This window comes from Buceros rhinoceros, unplaced genomic scaffold, assembly GCF_000710305.1.
Source record: "Buceros rhinoceros silvestris isolate BGI_N320 unplaced genomic scaffold, ASM71030v1 scaffold15765, whole genome shotgun sequence".
In the NCBI taxonomy this organism is placed as follows: domain Eukaryota; kingdom Metazoa; phylum Chordata; class Aves; order Bucerotiformes; family Bucerotidae; genus Buceros; species Buceros rhinoceros.
The window spans coordinates 62,856-79,433 of record NW_010413591.1 but is presented as its reverse complement, the minus strand read 5'-3'; the positions used below and the strand labels follow the sequence as shown (position 1 = coordinate 79,433).

General features: G+C 43.3%; 1 protein-coding gene across 1 annotated transcript in view; it reads left to right on the top strand.

The window, feature by feature from the left end:
- The window catches only part of ARHGAP22 (Rho GTPase activating protein 22), a 39,901-nt gene that overhangs the window by 16,766 nt on the left and 6,557 nt on the right, over positions 1 to 16,578 (top strand). Inside the window, exons 2-5 of the mRNA XM_010136816.1 lie at positions 3,588 to 3,795; positions 7,907 to 8,039; positions 12,592 to 12,665; positions 14,488 to 14,609. Of these exons, the coding sequence (XP_010135118.1) occupies positions 3,588 to 3,795; positions 7,907 to 8,039; positions 12,592 to 12,665; positions 14,488 to 14,609 (537 nt within the window). The remainder of the gene's footprint in view (positions 1 to 3,587; positions 3,796 to 7,906; positions 8,040 to 12,591; positions 12,666 to 14,487; positions 14,610 to 16,578) is intronic.

The window sequence follows — 16,578 nt, the reverse complement described above, 5'->3', positions numbered from 1 at the left end:
GAGAAAACAGAGATCTGCAATTGGAGTTGGGCTGGAGTGGTGCTGCCAAACCAAGGTGGGAGGCAGCCAAGAGAGCTGGGTTGGGAGAAATCTTTTACCCTCACAATGGCTTCAGGGTCTTTTTTTCCCCTCAGCAAAAAATGACCTGTGAGGGCTGTGTGATCTTACCTGCACAGCCCTTCAGCACACACGCAAGAAGAAACGCATGCTTGTGCCAGCTCCTTTCACTCATTATATGATAGGTAGAACAGCTTCATCCTCAGTCGTGTCAGTCTTGGTTTTATGGCTGTTTTTTCTTCTTACCTATTTGAAATGGTGTGAAGGGAGGTGAGCAGTATTGCAGTAGAATAATATTACAGTGCGTTTGTTTCCTCCGAAGGTTGCCGTTCCCATCCAGGAGAGAAAAGTGTTACCAACCTCTATGTACAAGAAGGGTGAAAGAGGCTTCCCCAGCATCTGATTCTGCAGCAGACACCCATAGTAATGTTAATACTGCACTTGTGAAAGGTCTATCTGCTGCTCCTTCTGTGAATCTCAAAGCAGGCCACCTTTTTATCTCTATTTGTTATCTTAGTGTCACATTCCTGAACCTCTGTGTCAGTGGTCTCTGAAGCCAACTTGTTACCTAGGAGTCACTGATAGGCTGGTTGTACCTACAGAATGCTTCTGCAGTTTCGATCTCAGTTGGCTGGAAAGGCAAGAGCTGATGTTGCCCGAAATACATTAGCACATGTTGCTGACTACAGACCAGCCAAGGCTAGGGAAATGTAGACAAAGCTTCACACTGCAGGTGGAGATAATGAATGCAGTTGTTCTGTGTGTGGCTCTATACATGTACGTCTGACAATGGCTTTGTCCTTGCTCTGAGTTAAGTCTAGAACACTGGAATATGAGCTTCAGCAAAAACATTATTTCTGTGCTCTGTACTTGAGGAACGCAGTGCATTTACCTCTTTCCCAGAGCATTTACCTCTTTCCTAGAACGTTCTCTAGATAGGCCCTTTAGCAAACTGGACTGTGATTCAACAAGTGGAGATTTGAGAAAACAGGTCTGCTATTCTGTAATTGCCCTGACATCTACCACAGCCTGACCTCCTAAACCTGTGTGTCTTGCATCAAAGAATGAACACCATGTATAATTTTAAGAAACTGGATGGGTTTGGAGGACAGTGTGGCTCAGAGATTGGTGATAGGATATGGAGCTTTTTGTTTCTTGAGGTGCACAGCTTGGGGTCTGACCCAAGCTTTCTGTAACTCATGCTGAAGGACCTTGGTTTGCATTGGCCTGTGGGCCAGGATCAAACATTCAGGTCAGAGGAAGAGGGAGAAATGGTCACTAGCAGAATAGCATGAGGAAGATTAGACAGGACACGTGTTTTCCTGCTCAGCTTTTCACAGCTGAGGGGCCTGCAATGTACCTCACAAGTCTTGTTACCTGGATCATTCCTGTGCATATTTACTGTGATATGCAATATTGAGAGTTACTCCCTCTGCAGGATCAGCAGAGAGGTTGGGAGATGAACAGGCCATGGAGACTTCATTTTTCGACTATGATCTGGAATTGGAAGTTGTCTGAGAAACTGGACTGAAAAGGTTGTTTTTCCATGGCTGCCCAGCCTCTGTTAGCGCCTTGAAAACCCTTAGACAATGGTGAACCAAGCAGTTCTGCTGTGCCCCATCATGACAGCAGGGATTATATGTTGAGATTACAAAGCAACCCATGCAAAAGCAGGAAGAGATCCCCTGTGCTAGAATGTGACTTCTGAGACACCCATCTCAGTGAAAATTCAAACAGATTAGAAAAGAGAACTAGTAAAACCTTTACTCTGCAAGAAAACCAATATTTACAGTGATAAAGATGAGTCACTCCCATGCTCCAGGGCATGCCCTCCTGCCAGGATAAGGAGGGAATTTCCTTCAAGACTCTTCATGGCTCTCCAGTTCAGATACTGCAATGCAGTTGTTTAGGCTGGGGCATAGGGAAGGTTTCTGTCTTCTGATGTGTAACAAACTGGCAGGGAAAAGAAATTGGAATTTAGGATCCTTCTTGTGTGCTTTATTCAGGGAGTTGAACAACCTGGTTTGTATCAATGAGGATCCAGCAGGGTTGGACTGAATATAGAAAGCAGGTGTGTTTTGACACAGTGTCTCCCATGAAGGACAGTGAATGGTGGTTAGGAAACTTCCTGCCAGGAGTTATCATCCTCCGATAAATGTAGCCGTAAAATAAGTACAGAAAAAGTGGTTACTAGCAGGAAAGTAAATAGAGCCTTAAGGAATGACCAAATCCCCTGGCCCAGTATAAGCACATGCATGCATCCATTAAAACGCTGCCTCTGGCTATTGGTTGTGAACACTGTGTAACTCCAATATTGCATGCTGCCTTTTTTTCAAACCTGCAGGATTATATGAGTGCTGAACACATGGGCTAAAGCTCCTTGATGTCAGTGGCTAGTTTTCCTTTGAGAAAACTTTGCATGAATTTTCCTGTCTGCTGTGGTCTGGTCTCATCTGAGATTGAGTAGATTCTGGAATTCTCTCATTTACTGAATTCTTATTACAAAAATATGGTTAACATGGAGGCTATCCTCCCTGACTCCACCACACCTTGTATGGTGCTAGAAGTAGGGTTTTACAACACAACTCAGCAGCTCTCCTTTTAGATGAAGCAGTCTCCTAGTGTCAGGGATTGAGCTAAGACCTCTGGGTCTTACAGCCTCAGCCCCTTCTGTGTTGCCGAAAAGGTCTGGTGCTACTAGTGGCATTCAGGAGCTGATACTGACCAGAAACTCCAATTTCCCCGAAGAGAGAGACACTGCTTCATCCTTAGTGGTACATGTCTGCAGGAGATCTGACTTAAGAATTACCTAGGCCAGACTGGTTTTAGAGTATCTGGTGCTTCTGCTATTTTCAAGGTGCAAGAAGTACAGCGCACATGTTTTAGTAGGAAGGGCAATGTATTTTGCCTGCATTTTACGCTGTGTTTTAGTTTTTGTTCAGCAATTTTAATTAAAGGAAAAGAAATAGAAAGGCAAAGCTTGCAGGATAGTGGGGGATTTTCACAACTGCCAGTTTTAATGTTGACAACTGTATTCTGTCATGTTATTAATCCCCTGCTAGTTGGTTTGCTACCTCCTGGATGGGCAGCTGCAAACTGTTGAAGGGCAACTGTGTGACAGCTAAGAGGTGGGTGCGTGCAGAAAGGAACTGTCTCCTGTACAGTTACTGTAGCCTTTGTATTGGCATTCTTGGTACAGAAGATGCAAGTATGATTACTTAATACAGCTTCAGCACAGCTGTGGATAGCCATACACGAAATCTTAACCCCACCTTCCTTGTGTATAGTGAGATATAAACTGGCTTAGGGCAGAGGATGGTTTGAAGCACCTTAAACAGAGGGGAAAAAAATCAATCAGCATATCATTCGTGGTTTTAAAAATAATTTTTTCTTCTGAGACTGATAGAAACTGGACCTTTACACAGGGTCACTCCCTCCATGTGAAAGTTTCCCTCATTGTATGCACTAAGCAATAGCTCAAGAAGAGTTTAAGCTGACACACAGATGTCTCTTTTGCTCTCTGTTGGCAGGGATCTTTGGACAGAGATTGGAGGACACCGTACAGTACGAGAGGAAGTATGGCCAGCGCTTGGCCCCACTGCTGGTGGAACAATGTGTGGATTTTATTCGGGAGCGAGGTCTTACAGAGGAAGGGCTCTTTCGGATGCCTGGCCAAGCCAACCTTGTCAAAGATCTGCAGGATTCTTTTGACTGTGGAGAGAAGCCCCTTTTTGACAGGTGAGCCTACATCAACAAATTCAGGCTGGTTTATCTGTGGCAAGTAAAATCTGGCAGGAACGGCCTTGCAGTGGCTATCCCAGTTTACATGTTCTTTCCATACCATCGTTCTCTTCGTTTAAAGTGCTGCTGGGGCTTTCTCCTGCATGGTGTTGGGTGTGGAGGCTTTTATTCAGCTAAGTGCTTGAGCAGGGGGAGAAACTGAGCCCATTGATCTAGATGGGGTTAGTCCAGTGTTTCAGCTTAAGCACGTTGGATAAAATGCATTGCTGGATTTGGGTGCAACATACTCGGCACTTGGTGGGATCCCACCATAGAAATGGATATGACAGAAGTGAATTAGATGTTTTCCTGCTTTCAGATGTTGCATTCTCCCTTGCTGCAACTGTAGAGTATCTGCCCAGGGGCAATATGTCCCCTTTTATCACTAGGGTTCAGAATAGTCAGCACATTTTGCACATCTTCCCTGGCTGTTGCAATGCATAGAATTGGTCAGCCTGTCATAACAAAGCACTTTCTGACTCCAGATGAATTCTTGACCTAAACAAATTTTTTTTTGGTCCACAATTTCAACAGCTTAAGTGGAACATTTATTCCAAAACTGAATATATCTTTTGATTTTCAACAAAACTTGAGTCAAATGTTTCTGAAATAAAAGTGGCAATTTTGCACTTTTCTTCCCAGTGTAAAAACATTGATGTAATCACTCTTTGTCTGGTACAAAGACACGCTAGCTGCTTTTTTGAACTACATGCCAGTGTAAGGGAGCAGCACAAGCCAGCTGCTCTGCAAATCAAGGCAAGCCAGGAGCCAAGTGTGGTAACAAGGCTGACAGAGGCAGTGATACAGTTCAGTGATCAACAGGCAGGTCCATAGTGATGAGGTGAGTCCAAGATCAGACTAGGTCATCTGTCCATGAGTCAGGATCCAGGTCTAGATTAACAGGGTGCGTAGCCAGACACAGACGTGGCTGTGAGGCAGTGGGAGTTGTCGCTCAGGCACAGGACAAATGATAGTGGCCCAACTTAGTATCGGCTCCCACGGGAAGAGTATCAGCCCGGGCTCAGAGAGCTCCATCCAAGGTCAGCAAGGGAAGGGGGGCAGCTCTCAGCTGCATTATCTCTACATTGGCCCTGAGCCCAGGCAGTCAAATCATCAGGAGAGTGGATGCTCTCAGGGCCCTTGCAGCCAAGTCCTGTCCATGCTCTGTAACTAACATTTCCTTCCCTCTTTCATATGTACGCGCTACCCAGAGTGAAGGTCGGCATTGTGCTAACATAAACCGTGCTTTGAGAAATGGGACTTAATCCTAACAGAGACCTTGAACTCCAGGGATATTTGGATCCAAGGCCATAGTGTAGATCTGGCCCAATCTTTGTCGTAGGTCCAGGAGTGGGATCACATCTGGGGCCTTGACTTTGAGAGTTGGCTCCATTTTTTACTAGAACTCACTAGCATTGCTTTCGCAGGTGATGCAGGTCACATCTGGAACATTGCCAGCACATTAACCTAGGGGATCACTTCCCCTGGACCAGCAGCCCATCTCGACATTGCCAATAGCATCCCTGCCTGCTGCTGCAGGAAGAGCTAGCACTCTCCTGCATGGGCAGTACAGTGTTTATTCTCATCTTGGGAAGAATATCCTTACAGTTTATTGGGAACATTCTTTTAATTCTTCCCTCCCCTCAGCTTCTCAGACCACCCATCCTCCTTTCTTTGATTTTTAACCACAGTCACTATTTGCTCCCTACATGGAAGTGTCAAATATTTAGAGATATTTTAATGGGAAAAAAAAAAGTTTGAAATCGTCTCAAATTGTCCCACTTCATCTTTTCTTAAACAAAATCTTTGTATTTCTAACTGAATGTTCGGATGTCCTAGTTCAAAATTAGAACTATCTTAATTCATGTGGAAGAGAACAGTTACTTTGGAAAATCCTTATATTCTGGAACAGGAGTATCTATGGAAGCAATTAATTGCTAATTAGTTTCAATTCATGTTTTACCTTAGTCTAATCCATACTAACTTAATTGTCGTGAAGCTAAACCAAGCCTTCCCCCAGCACTTTTAAAGCAGAAAGCACCTTTATTTCCATAGACATTTGCAGTGGCTGAATAAATCAGTGCTAAGTCTCACCTTTAACAGAGGCAGTAAAGATCTCCATGAAGGAATGTGTGCCTTTTGGGTAGCTGATTTGAAATGTGATAGCTGAAGGTTCAATACAGAATTAAAGGAGTCAAGCCTGGGGGGTACCTAAGCAGTGTGACAGTTGAGAGTTCCTTAGTCATTGCCTTTTGTTCCTCCCACCACGTCCACTGCAACTTGTTGACCCAGCTCCTTGATACATAAAGTCACAGATAGCGACAACAGAGAGGCAGTTCCACCCTGGCTAAGTGAAATGCTTTCCCTCCTAGCAAGCACAATTTTCTCTGTAACTAAAACTATCCATCTATGGCCTAGGATGCCTAGGCAGCGGCAAGTGTTTTCTGCAAGTGTGAAATCCATAAGGAATATCCTTTTTATTTCATAGTTGCAGTTAGTGCTTTTAGATGTCTTTTGTATCTACACTGATCTTTCAAATGCTAGAGCCTTCCTGCCCCATGATGGATCAGATCTCTGTGATGACTGATAATTAAAATAATTCATTTTAAAATGCTTGGTTTTCCAATTTGGGTTTTAAATGCATATGCGTATTCTTACAAAAGGCTGTATGTTGCTGATTTGGAAGCACCTACAGCAGTGTGCTCCTATTGCACTTCCATGCCATTGAACGTTGGTCTGGCTTTCACGTGTTTGTGAATGAAACAATAACTGCAGCCATCGGACCTGGAGGTGTAGTCTGAACTCTGCCTCTGAGTGATAGCTATATGCACTGTCCATGCCTGGAATGCCACACCAAAAAGGAAAAAACCAAAAAGGGCACAGACCTAATTTTAAAAGCATTTGTAATCAACTGAAGAAAAACACTACATAAAACTGTGGTATTCTCAAATATGATAGAACTGTTTAATAGGAATAGTATTATGAGGATTAGTAGCAAGTGGTAGCTGCCGGCTGCTTCCTGTTGTAATTTTCCCTCGTTTGTTTTAGCTGTGTGTTCCAAAAAATGCTTAAAAACATTCTAAGCAGAAGTGATTCAGCTTTTGGATAGAGGTGAGGATTTGAAGCTTTGTCGCCTCATGGTTACTGATGTGTTTTTCTCAGAGTTCTTTAAAGACTGTCAGGGCAATGGTGGGTAGTGAGGAGCTGGTGACAGAATGTTTAGACTTCCAGTGGTTGAAGCCTTTGAGGACATCACCTGCAAAGACTAACAGAGTTCCGCAACAGGAGACTTGGAATGAGGGAGAGACATTGCCATACATCAAAAGCTGGCTAGGAAATGGGAAGGGGAGAACAGGCACATCTTCATCACGGGATCTGACACTTCAACCCCAGCTGAAAGCAAAGGAGAGAGAAGAGGGGAAATAAGCTCCTGGGGAGGGAGAGAAAAGAAAAGCTGATATCCCAGCGTAACAGATGGGCTAGGAAATGCCAGATACCCCAGTGTGGGGGAGTAGATGTGACCCACAAGCCAGGCAGCCATACCAAATGGCAATCGAGGGCCTGGAGGATATACAGTTTCCTCCATTTTTTCCCAAATGATTGACCAGGACACTTGGGAGCCTGGCCCACCAGATTCAGGTGGGTGCTGGCTGGAGAGAGTATCAGGCAGGAGACATCAATGAGAGCATCAGAGGTTAGTTTGATTGCATGAGGATGCAGAGCTCTATTGTCAGTGATGTGATCACTGTGCAGTTGCCTGGGCTTTATAGCTCACATTCTTGATACACGTTGGCCGAGGAACCACAGCACCACCCTGCCTTAAGCAGTATCATGGGCATATCCCTTCCACTGCCCGTATGGCCTGAGGTGCGTTTATATCAGGACAAAATGGAAGATTTCACTTGTTCCTAGGTAGACCCACCTAGTACAGACTTGTGGCAGAACAGCTTCCTTCCATGTGCCACTGTTTCCCTGTCCCTAAGAGGAACCTTGAGGCACCCCCAGCCAAAGGCGCCAAGCTTTGGGGTAGTGTGGGTTTCTAAATTTCCTTCCTTCTTCTCTATTGCAGCAACACAGATGTTCACACTGTGGCGTCCCTCCTGAAGCTTTACCTTCGAGAGCTGCCAGAGCCTGTCATCCCCTTTGCCAAATATGAAGACTTTCTTTCTTGTGGACAACTACTCTCAAAAGATGAAGGAGAGGTCAGTGATCCTTCTAATCTGCCTCCTTCTACCTCAAAGGTTGTTCCCTCCACTCAATGTAGCACAGCTTTCTTCTTATCACTCTTTAGACCTGATTGAAATCAATGAAGTTCCTGGAAACCTTCCCCTGAATTTTCTTGAAGCCATGAATTGGATGTTCGTATCACAGGCTCCTCCTTGAAATGGGAGCTTTTTAGAAGTTGAGTCTTGCAGCCTGGTGCTTCTTTCTTCTGAATAAAGCTGTTCTGTATCATAGTAAGCAAGAGATACAAGATAGGAGATCTGAGTCCCTTTGCCAGTCTTGCCCTTGAATCATAATTAAGCTGTATGAAGTCACTCCCTTTTTCTGTGTTTTCAGTTTCATATACCAAAACAGCATGTTCTGCTACCCAAAGTTTTTGGTGGATGAGATGTTGATCAGCGTGATGGTCGTTTTATTTCTTAGAGGAAAAGCACCACAAAAGGGCAGGCTATAATATTATCCCCAAATGGGGAAATAATGCTATGAATACTTTGCCAGAACCTTCTTATGATGTTTCTCCCTTTGGTTTCCAGGCAGGGGAAGAGGCTGACAAAAACCTCCAAGTCTGTGGCAATAATGGAAATTTTGATTCACTGCTTGGAAGAAGCAGGATAATTTACAATATGATTGATTGACCTGTTTCATCCATATTGTTCCTCTTGTGCTGATGCCTGAGCTCTTTGCTGATTGCAAAGGCACGTTGGGTCTGGTCTAATGCGGGTGGAACTGTGCCACCTTCTAAAACAGAGGTTTAATGAAGCTGTAAGGGTTGTTACTAGTGTCAGCTAAAGCAGCAAAGGCCTGAGGGCTTGTAAGTCGCAGTTCACAGTTCTGTCACTGTTCTGTGTGGCCTCAAGAGCATGCTTGTATCTTTGTCTCCAATAGGGATCATAAAAACTGTCTTTACTGAAAGTCTGGGGTTCACCTTTAGTTCAAGTAGCAGAAGGCTTGGGAGAGATTCAGTCCTTCACGATGCTGATAGGAAGATGCTTGTTTGCATGCATCAGACGTAGCCTATCTGGTAATGTCAGGTTTGTACTGATAAAAGGCGAGTTTGCTACTGTACTCACCTGACGTATCCTCTAGCCAAGTCTGAGAATGCAAATTTCTGTGCGTGACACAGCGTATTACCCCACATGAGTTTGTATTTGCATCCCGGACACAGCCACATCAGTGTGTTACAGACAGCACAATGCCCAATTTCACAAGAAGCAGCATTTCTAAGGCAGCGGAACTGGTTTCATTTTGGTCATAAATGTGCAGACTGGGAAGTTTTGGATGCATTAAGCAGTATTGCACAAGAGTAGAGACGCTGCCAAGTTAGGCAAACATAATTGTATATCACTGCTCAGCTTCTTAACGACATAGTTTGCCTGATTTTGCCTGCACAGGCTGCAGCAGTTTGGGAAGCAGCATCTGTGTTGGTATTGTGGGAGCAAGGCCAGACTCAAATGACTCGTAGTGCAGTGTTCTCTTTGGATCAGAAAGGCGATGAGGAGCGCGGGGTAGCCAAAACGAAAGCTTGCAAAATATGCTACTGCTGATAGCGCAAAGCTGTCCTGTCAATGCTGTTGTAAACATAAGCTTTTTTTTTTTTTAAAGAAAACCTGGAACTTCAACACAGGCTGTTTACGTTTTGAGAAAGGAAGGTGGAGTTCACACACCAAGGGTGGAGAGGCTGTACGTGCACAGTAGCACGTGGAGCAGAGTGTAGCGCAAAGTCATACCCAGCCTGTAGGGCCTGACTTGCCGCCCACGTGGAAAATCCCCCTGCTCAAAAATGTGATTTCATCAAAACCGTATTTTTTTAGCACAAAGGGGCATTTAAGCACACAGAGGAATTCAAAATCAAACATTTAGTTTTGAAAAAGTATTTGGAAATGAGATGCAACCTATTCTTTTAATTTGAAGTGCTATTTTGTTTTAATTTTTCACTTAGAAGTTTTGAATGAGACTTTTAGACTCAAAATACAATTTTGTTTAGATCTGTTGACCTCTTCCCCCACCCTAAAAAACCAAAATTACTGAAAACAGCCATTCAGATACAGTTGTTGGCACCTCGCGCTGCTACATTGTGACCATAGACAGGATTTATTATGATGTTGGTTTGGCCTAATCTCCATCTGCAGCAAAAAAGTGCTCGAGCACTGCCCTAAGCTTTCCATTTTTCATTCAGATTGCTGTTTATCTTCATTCTGCACCCAACTAATCTCTGGTGTTGGAATGCAAACAGAAACCTAACAGAGACCTTGGGTTGTGCTGAGGCTTCCAGGTGTCTCAGCGGGACTGCAGCATTATAATAGATTTTATTTTTATGCTAATGGTTAGGAGGAAGGTTTACAAACGAAAAACAATTTCAGAGTAAGAATGAATGAAAGATCTCTCTAAAAACTCATCTGAGTGTGAGCTGACTTGATGTGGTGGTATTTTAGCCTTCACTGCTGCCTGTACTCTAGAGATGCACACAGTGTTTCAGTGGGCTAAGCACGTGGCTTTGAGTTTTTAAAGAAGGGACTGGATTTGAGTGAACATCTGAAGTGTTGCTAGTTTTCCAGCCTAAGCAGAAGCTCCTAATTAGTGCTGATCTGTTACACAGATTGCAAAATCCTTAGGTTTGGGATCACTCCTTGGAAAGGTAAATTAGACTTGCAGCATTTTCAAGGAGGTGGGTTATTACTGCAAAATACCACAATGAACGGTGCTGCAATGCCTCTGTTTCTTGCTAGGCTGCAGCCATAAGCATGATTAGGGCTATTTCCTAACAAGGCAGCAATTTCTAGTTTGCACTTTCCTTTACGCTTCTGCCGTGGTGTAAGTGGACTCGGCCTTCAGCCATCTGTGCTCAGGTGGTTGGTGGGTGCAAATCTGTGGCAGAGCTGATAAATGCTGCAGCAGGAAAGAAAGCTCTTTTTAACCTGGCAAGCGTTTGTACCTTGGCGAAGATGAAGGTACTCTCTGTGTAATACCACATTTGTGATTCCTTGTGAAGGGGCATGGATGGTACATTTTTAGAAACTTTTTTTCTTTCAGGTAGCATCCTGTACCTTTAGGTTGTGTTTCCCGCTGTTCCCAACTGCCTGCAGTTTCTGCTCCAAAGGTCCCTCTTGCCCCCAGTGGAGCCATGGTATTTTAATTCAGAGCTCTTGAAACACAGTGCCAAATACCATTCTGATTTCTGTATTTGAAACAAATTGGGTTACAGAGTAAAATTCAAGAGGGAATTAGATCTGTTAGCTCACTTATTTCTAGTTCAAACTGCTCACTTGAAAGCTGGATGAGCTGGACAACTGACCTTAACCTTCATATCAGTAGCAGCTGTCCTTGATTCAAAAGTTTTCAGAAGTTTAAAAAAGAGCATGAGATTTTGAAAAGGATGGGTCTTTTATTGGTGTCTCCATTGTTGTCACTGTTAAACCAGTGTAATTTTTAAGCTAAGGAATTAAAAATGACTTAATGCTTTTAAGAATGCTTTTTTATGTTTCAGGTTTTTATTCAAGGGGGTTTTTTGTGCTGGGACAGATAGAATAAAAAAAGTGTCTATGCATTCAGGAGGTTAAGGATGGAGGCAGGAATACAGACTGCTCTCTGGAGCTTCCTGGCTTGTCTGGACAGGAGAAATCAGGAATATCTTGCAAGAGGCTGGCCAATAGAATGCCCTCCCTAAGATAATAAATCGAGGAAAGTTTTAAATAAATGTCTAACTGCACTTCTTTGGCTTGGAACCAGACGTTTCTGGAATTTCTCCATCGTTAGTTAGCATCCCCCTATTGCTAATGGGCTGTTATCACTCTTCGCAAATATGCTGGCCTATCTATTTTCCCATGAAAGGTTTAGTTACCTCAAAAATAAGCAGATCTCTAGGGCAACTGCAACATTGACAGGAACAAGCAAATGATGCTTGGGACTGTAGAAGGACAATAGCCTTCTGAGTTGGAGGTTTTCATTAGATGATTTAAGTAGCTTCAGGGTTTTAAGTCATTCCTTCAACAGATGTCTCATCTTACATTTTAAAGTAAAGACAGAAATTTTATGAGGATGTCACAGATCAGAATGACTGACTGCAAATGGAAGTAATTAAAAAGGAGGTAGTTGAATTGGAATGTTGTTTAGCTTTTTAAAGAAAAAACTCTCTTCAGTTGAGCATTTCTGCAACATGTTTATACTATATTCAATGCCCCAAAGTTTCAAATAGGCCAGGTGTTGAAAAGGCACATTTGCTGGTACATTTATACCAGTGCCAGTGGGAGACTTTAAAGGCTACCAGGCCTCACTAACTGAAGGATTCTACTTCAGCTATTGACAGGAGGATCTCCACTGATTTTGAGAACTGAATCAAGTTCTAGACCCTGGGTGTTGGTGAGGCACAACACGCTAGGTGACACCTTTTTTAACGCAAAGCTTCCTTGTGTTAACATTTGTTGTGCACAGTTTTGACTCCGGAAAGAGGACTTTGTAGTACTGAAGGCAAGTCACATCTGCTTTGCATAGTTCATATTAATAGCTCCCCTCCTTGTTTTTCCTGTCCCTCAGGGTACCCAGGAACTGGTTAAACAGGTGAAGAATTTGCCCCAAGCCAACTACAACCTCCTCAAATACATATGCAAGTAAGTGAAATTAATTAATGCTTGGAAAAATCACTAAGTTTTGTGAGGATTAATCTTATATGCAAATAATTTACTCTGTATTCAGAGTAGATCAGAGTATTCAAACATCACCTGCATTGAAGTTACTGCTCCAGTAAAACACGTGGAGGTGATGTGCAGCCTGCCTGAAGGAAGCTCTTGGTTTATCCAGGAGCATCAGCCAAGCAAATTGCTGTCACCCACAGCCTTGGCAGCAGTCATGAATGGTACTAATATATTATATTGTTTATTTCAGAAGCACTTAAAGACCAGTAAAGAAAGGCACTTTATACAGGTACTGCACACTTGGAAGATTTATGACAAATCTGAGTAGCAGATGCAGTCAGAATAACCAGTCTGGCCTCAGCTCTCATTTGGAAGTGGGGTTGGGAGCGGCTTTCTTTTGGAAGGGGATGCTGCAGCCTTGTCTCCCCTCAACTCTCTGCTGACTCTCCCCGTTTTTGCATAGTGGGCTGGGATGTGTTTTGGAAGCTGGACAGGACTGTTACACTAGATATAACATAGTGAACTTTATGTCATATTCTAGTCTCCGTGGTAATTAGTCCCTTTACAACCAGTGAGATTTGCACAACTGGAGCAGGCAGTAGACACAAACACTGACATGAAGCCTATGACTTATTCAAGAGATGTCAAGCCCTTCCCAAATGTACAGACATAGCATTTCTGAAAGGTATTTTTTGAATCCTTTAAAATTTATTTTTTGCCTCACTATGTGCTTCTATAGCCATTTCTTTTAATATCTGAGCACCTCAAAACATGAATGGCTGAGGCAGGGCAATATAATTATACATGTTTCTAAGTGAAGAACTGAGGAAAAGCAAGGCAAGCAGAATTTGCTTCTGACTTAGTGAAGAAAACTGAGGATTCTTGGATCTCAATACAGTGCCCACCACAGGGCAAAGCCACAGAAAAAAAGGGAGTGCCTAGTAAAGTCATGCTGCAAGAAACAGCATTTAAAAATTTGCTAAGTAGTGCAAAATGACAAGGAAATTTCTACCCTGCCAAATCCACTCATCCAAGAATTAACAATAGTTCAGGAAACGGAGTACAGAGTGGGACTCACTTTTAAGGCCACTGAGTCCTGTTTCCTGTTGTGCTAGGTTTGCACATCATAGTCCTTTTTCCAACTTGTCTAATTATGTGCAAGATATTTAGGTGTTTGTTACAGCCTTTCTCTTACTACAGCTCCTATTAGGAGGCTGTTCCAAAATATAACATTAACTGTTAGAAACTTTCTGCTGATTTCCAGCTTATACATATGGATAGCCAGTCTGTCTGGATTTCTTCATATGCTTCCTATGGCTTGCATAGTCTTTTTCTTGTGGTGACATTTGCCCAGTTAATGCATTCACAAGAAGCATCTGGGCTACCTCTTTCTCTGCATTTTGTTAGATTCAAGCTCTTTCCACAGACTGCTAGTTTTAGGACAAGGAGATGAGAGAAATGTATTTTTACTTCTGTTATATCTGTAAGTGAAAACTGGCAGAAGTCAATCTGTGTAGTTGGAGTATTCCTATAAAAGTGTGAAGATCTGTCCTTCATACCCAGTAGAATGCTGGATCACTAGTAGGCTGGTATTTTTGGCAGGAACCATCCTGTCCTCTCTGGTTCATACACTAGGAAGGATCTGGGATTATTGCTGAGTACATAAGCTGCATTCATCCTTAGAAGAATTTCAAAAATGTTCAAAAAGAACAAAATTTTTCCTGACCCAAAATACCTACAGTCGGTATAAGTGACTTATTCCTCTCCTCCTTTGATTTGCCTGGGGGTGCTTTTCAAGGTTCCTTGATGAAGTTCAGGCTCACTCCAGCATTAACAAGATGAGTGTCCAGAACCTGGCTACAGTATTTGGACCAAATATATTACGGCCCAAAATGGAAGATCCAGTGACCATGATGGAAGGTAGGTACCATTCCTGTGAGATGATACACCACCTGTGTTTTGGAGCTATAAGAGCATCCTGAAAGTTACACATCCTTTGGCAGCTGTTACCACTTGACTGCATGGTGAGCAACAAGCCAAGCAATCCCTTTCATCAGTGCCTGTGAGGGGATGTACTGACTGGCCTCTGTTATCCCAGTCACCACCACTGGCCTGCGAGTGTCTCTCCTCTCCACCACATGGAAATGCCTCCGCTCTTTTGCAAGTTGTGAAACTCTTTTTGAACCCACTGGTAAAATGAAAGCTCAAATGTTCTTCAGAAGGACCATGTTTAAGTACCAAACTGCTAGCAGTTAATATTGGTGCATTTCAGTGGTTAGGCAGCTCCCCGTAAGGCACATCCAGGCTACAATGCAGGAGGTACTGTAGGGCTTTTTTGTGCCACAGTGGTTATAACTGTGTATCAAGTGTGGCCTTCTAAGCAGAGTGAATTCCAGAACCCAGGGAATAAGTTGAAAATCACTGTTAATTTTGGATGTGAAAATATGAAGCTTGAAAATTGTCTGCCTCCGTATATGGGTCAGGAGATGCCCAGGGCGTGATCTCTGGCTGGCTGACAGTAGAGCTGCGATACAGCCCCTCTCCCAGGTGGCACTGGAGCACAATTACTGTGGTGCAAGTTTTAGCAGGGTCTTTGCAATGAGTTTTGCGGGATCTTGGCAAGCCTGCAAAAAAAATTGATGGATTCATCCAGCGTTAGGCACAGATGGAGATGCTGTGCCCAGGATGTCTGAACTCAGCCCTGGCACCGTTCCCTAGCTGTGGGGAACAGCTGACATGGTGTTCTGCTTGATGGAAGTCCTTCACAGAACACCAGCATTATCACACCTTAGCAGCAGCAGTGACCTCTGAAGGTCCCTGGGGATGTGTGCCCCACACATAGCAACTCTCACTATAAGGTAACTGGCCAACTTCAGAGCACAGCCTGACACACTATAGTTTGTTCAGGGTTTTGAAGCCTGGCACAAAGGTGTGTGTCAAATTATTAAGGGTAGATTTAAGACCTTCCCCTCGAAGTGAGGTACAAATATGTGGGGGGGAATTAAAGAGTGCAGGAGCACTTTTTTTTATTATTGTTTTTATTTTGGGTGATGCTCCATCCCAGCATGCTGGGTTTTTCAGTGTTTCAAAGGCGGGGATAGCTAAAACCCCAGTCTGTTGTGTGGTGCTGTGACTTCCCCTAGTGGCCAGCCGGCCAGCCTCGGTAAGACTGTTACAGCCTTGGCTAGCGCCTGCTTTTGTTCAGTTGGTACAGATGACAAGTCTGGGTTCAGTTCACCTCAGACATTTCATTATGCATTTCAGCTGATGGCAGAGGTGCTTGTACCATGTGTAGGTGCACAGGTGCCACAGATGCTGTGGTCTCATGGTCTCTTCTAATCATCATGTAAAAAACCACTACAGTTGACCTGACCTGGGAATCTGTATTACCACAGACCTGAAGCGTAGAAAAAAAGGGAATCCAGTGGCTGGATTTTTAGACTTAAACATTAGCAACAGTAATAGCAACGTTTTGTATCATTGTTAGTTGAGGATAGAAGATCAGTTAAATAGAAGTAACAGTGAAGTGGAATAAAATTTTTCAATAATTTTTTTTTAGCTACAGGGTAAGATGCATCTGCTTCATCAACTGACACAGGAAAATACTGCTGCCAGTTCTTAACAAAAAGCACTTTAATTGTATATCCTCAAATTTAAACCATGAATTTCAAACAGAAGTATCTGAAGTTTGATAGCCAAATTGTTAGGAAAGCCCTTGTCTCCAGAGAGGTTTATTTCCCTCCTTGCATTCATAGACGTGAAATAGAACTTGTAGGTGAGCTCAGTTACCTCTTGCTATCAGGCCAAAACATCATTATTAAATGCAGGCTCTCACCTTGAACCCCTGGGTATGTTAGTCTTAATTCTCTGTTCCAGACAACAGAACCAC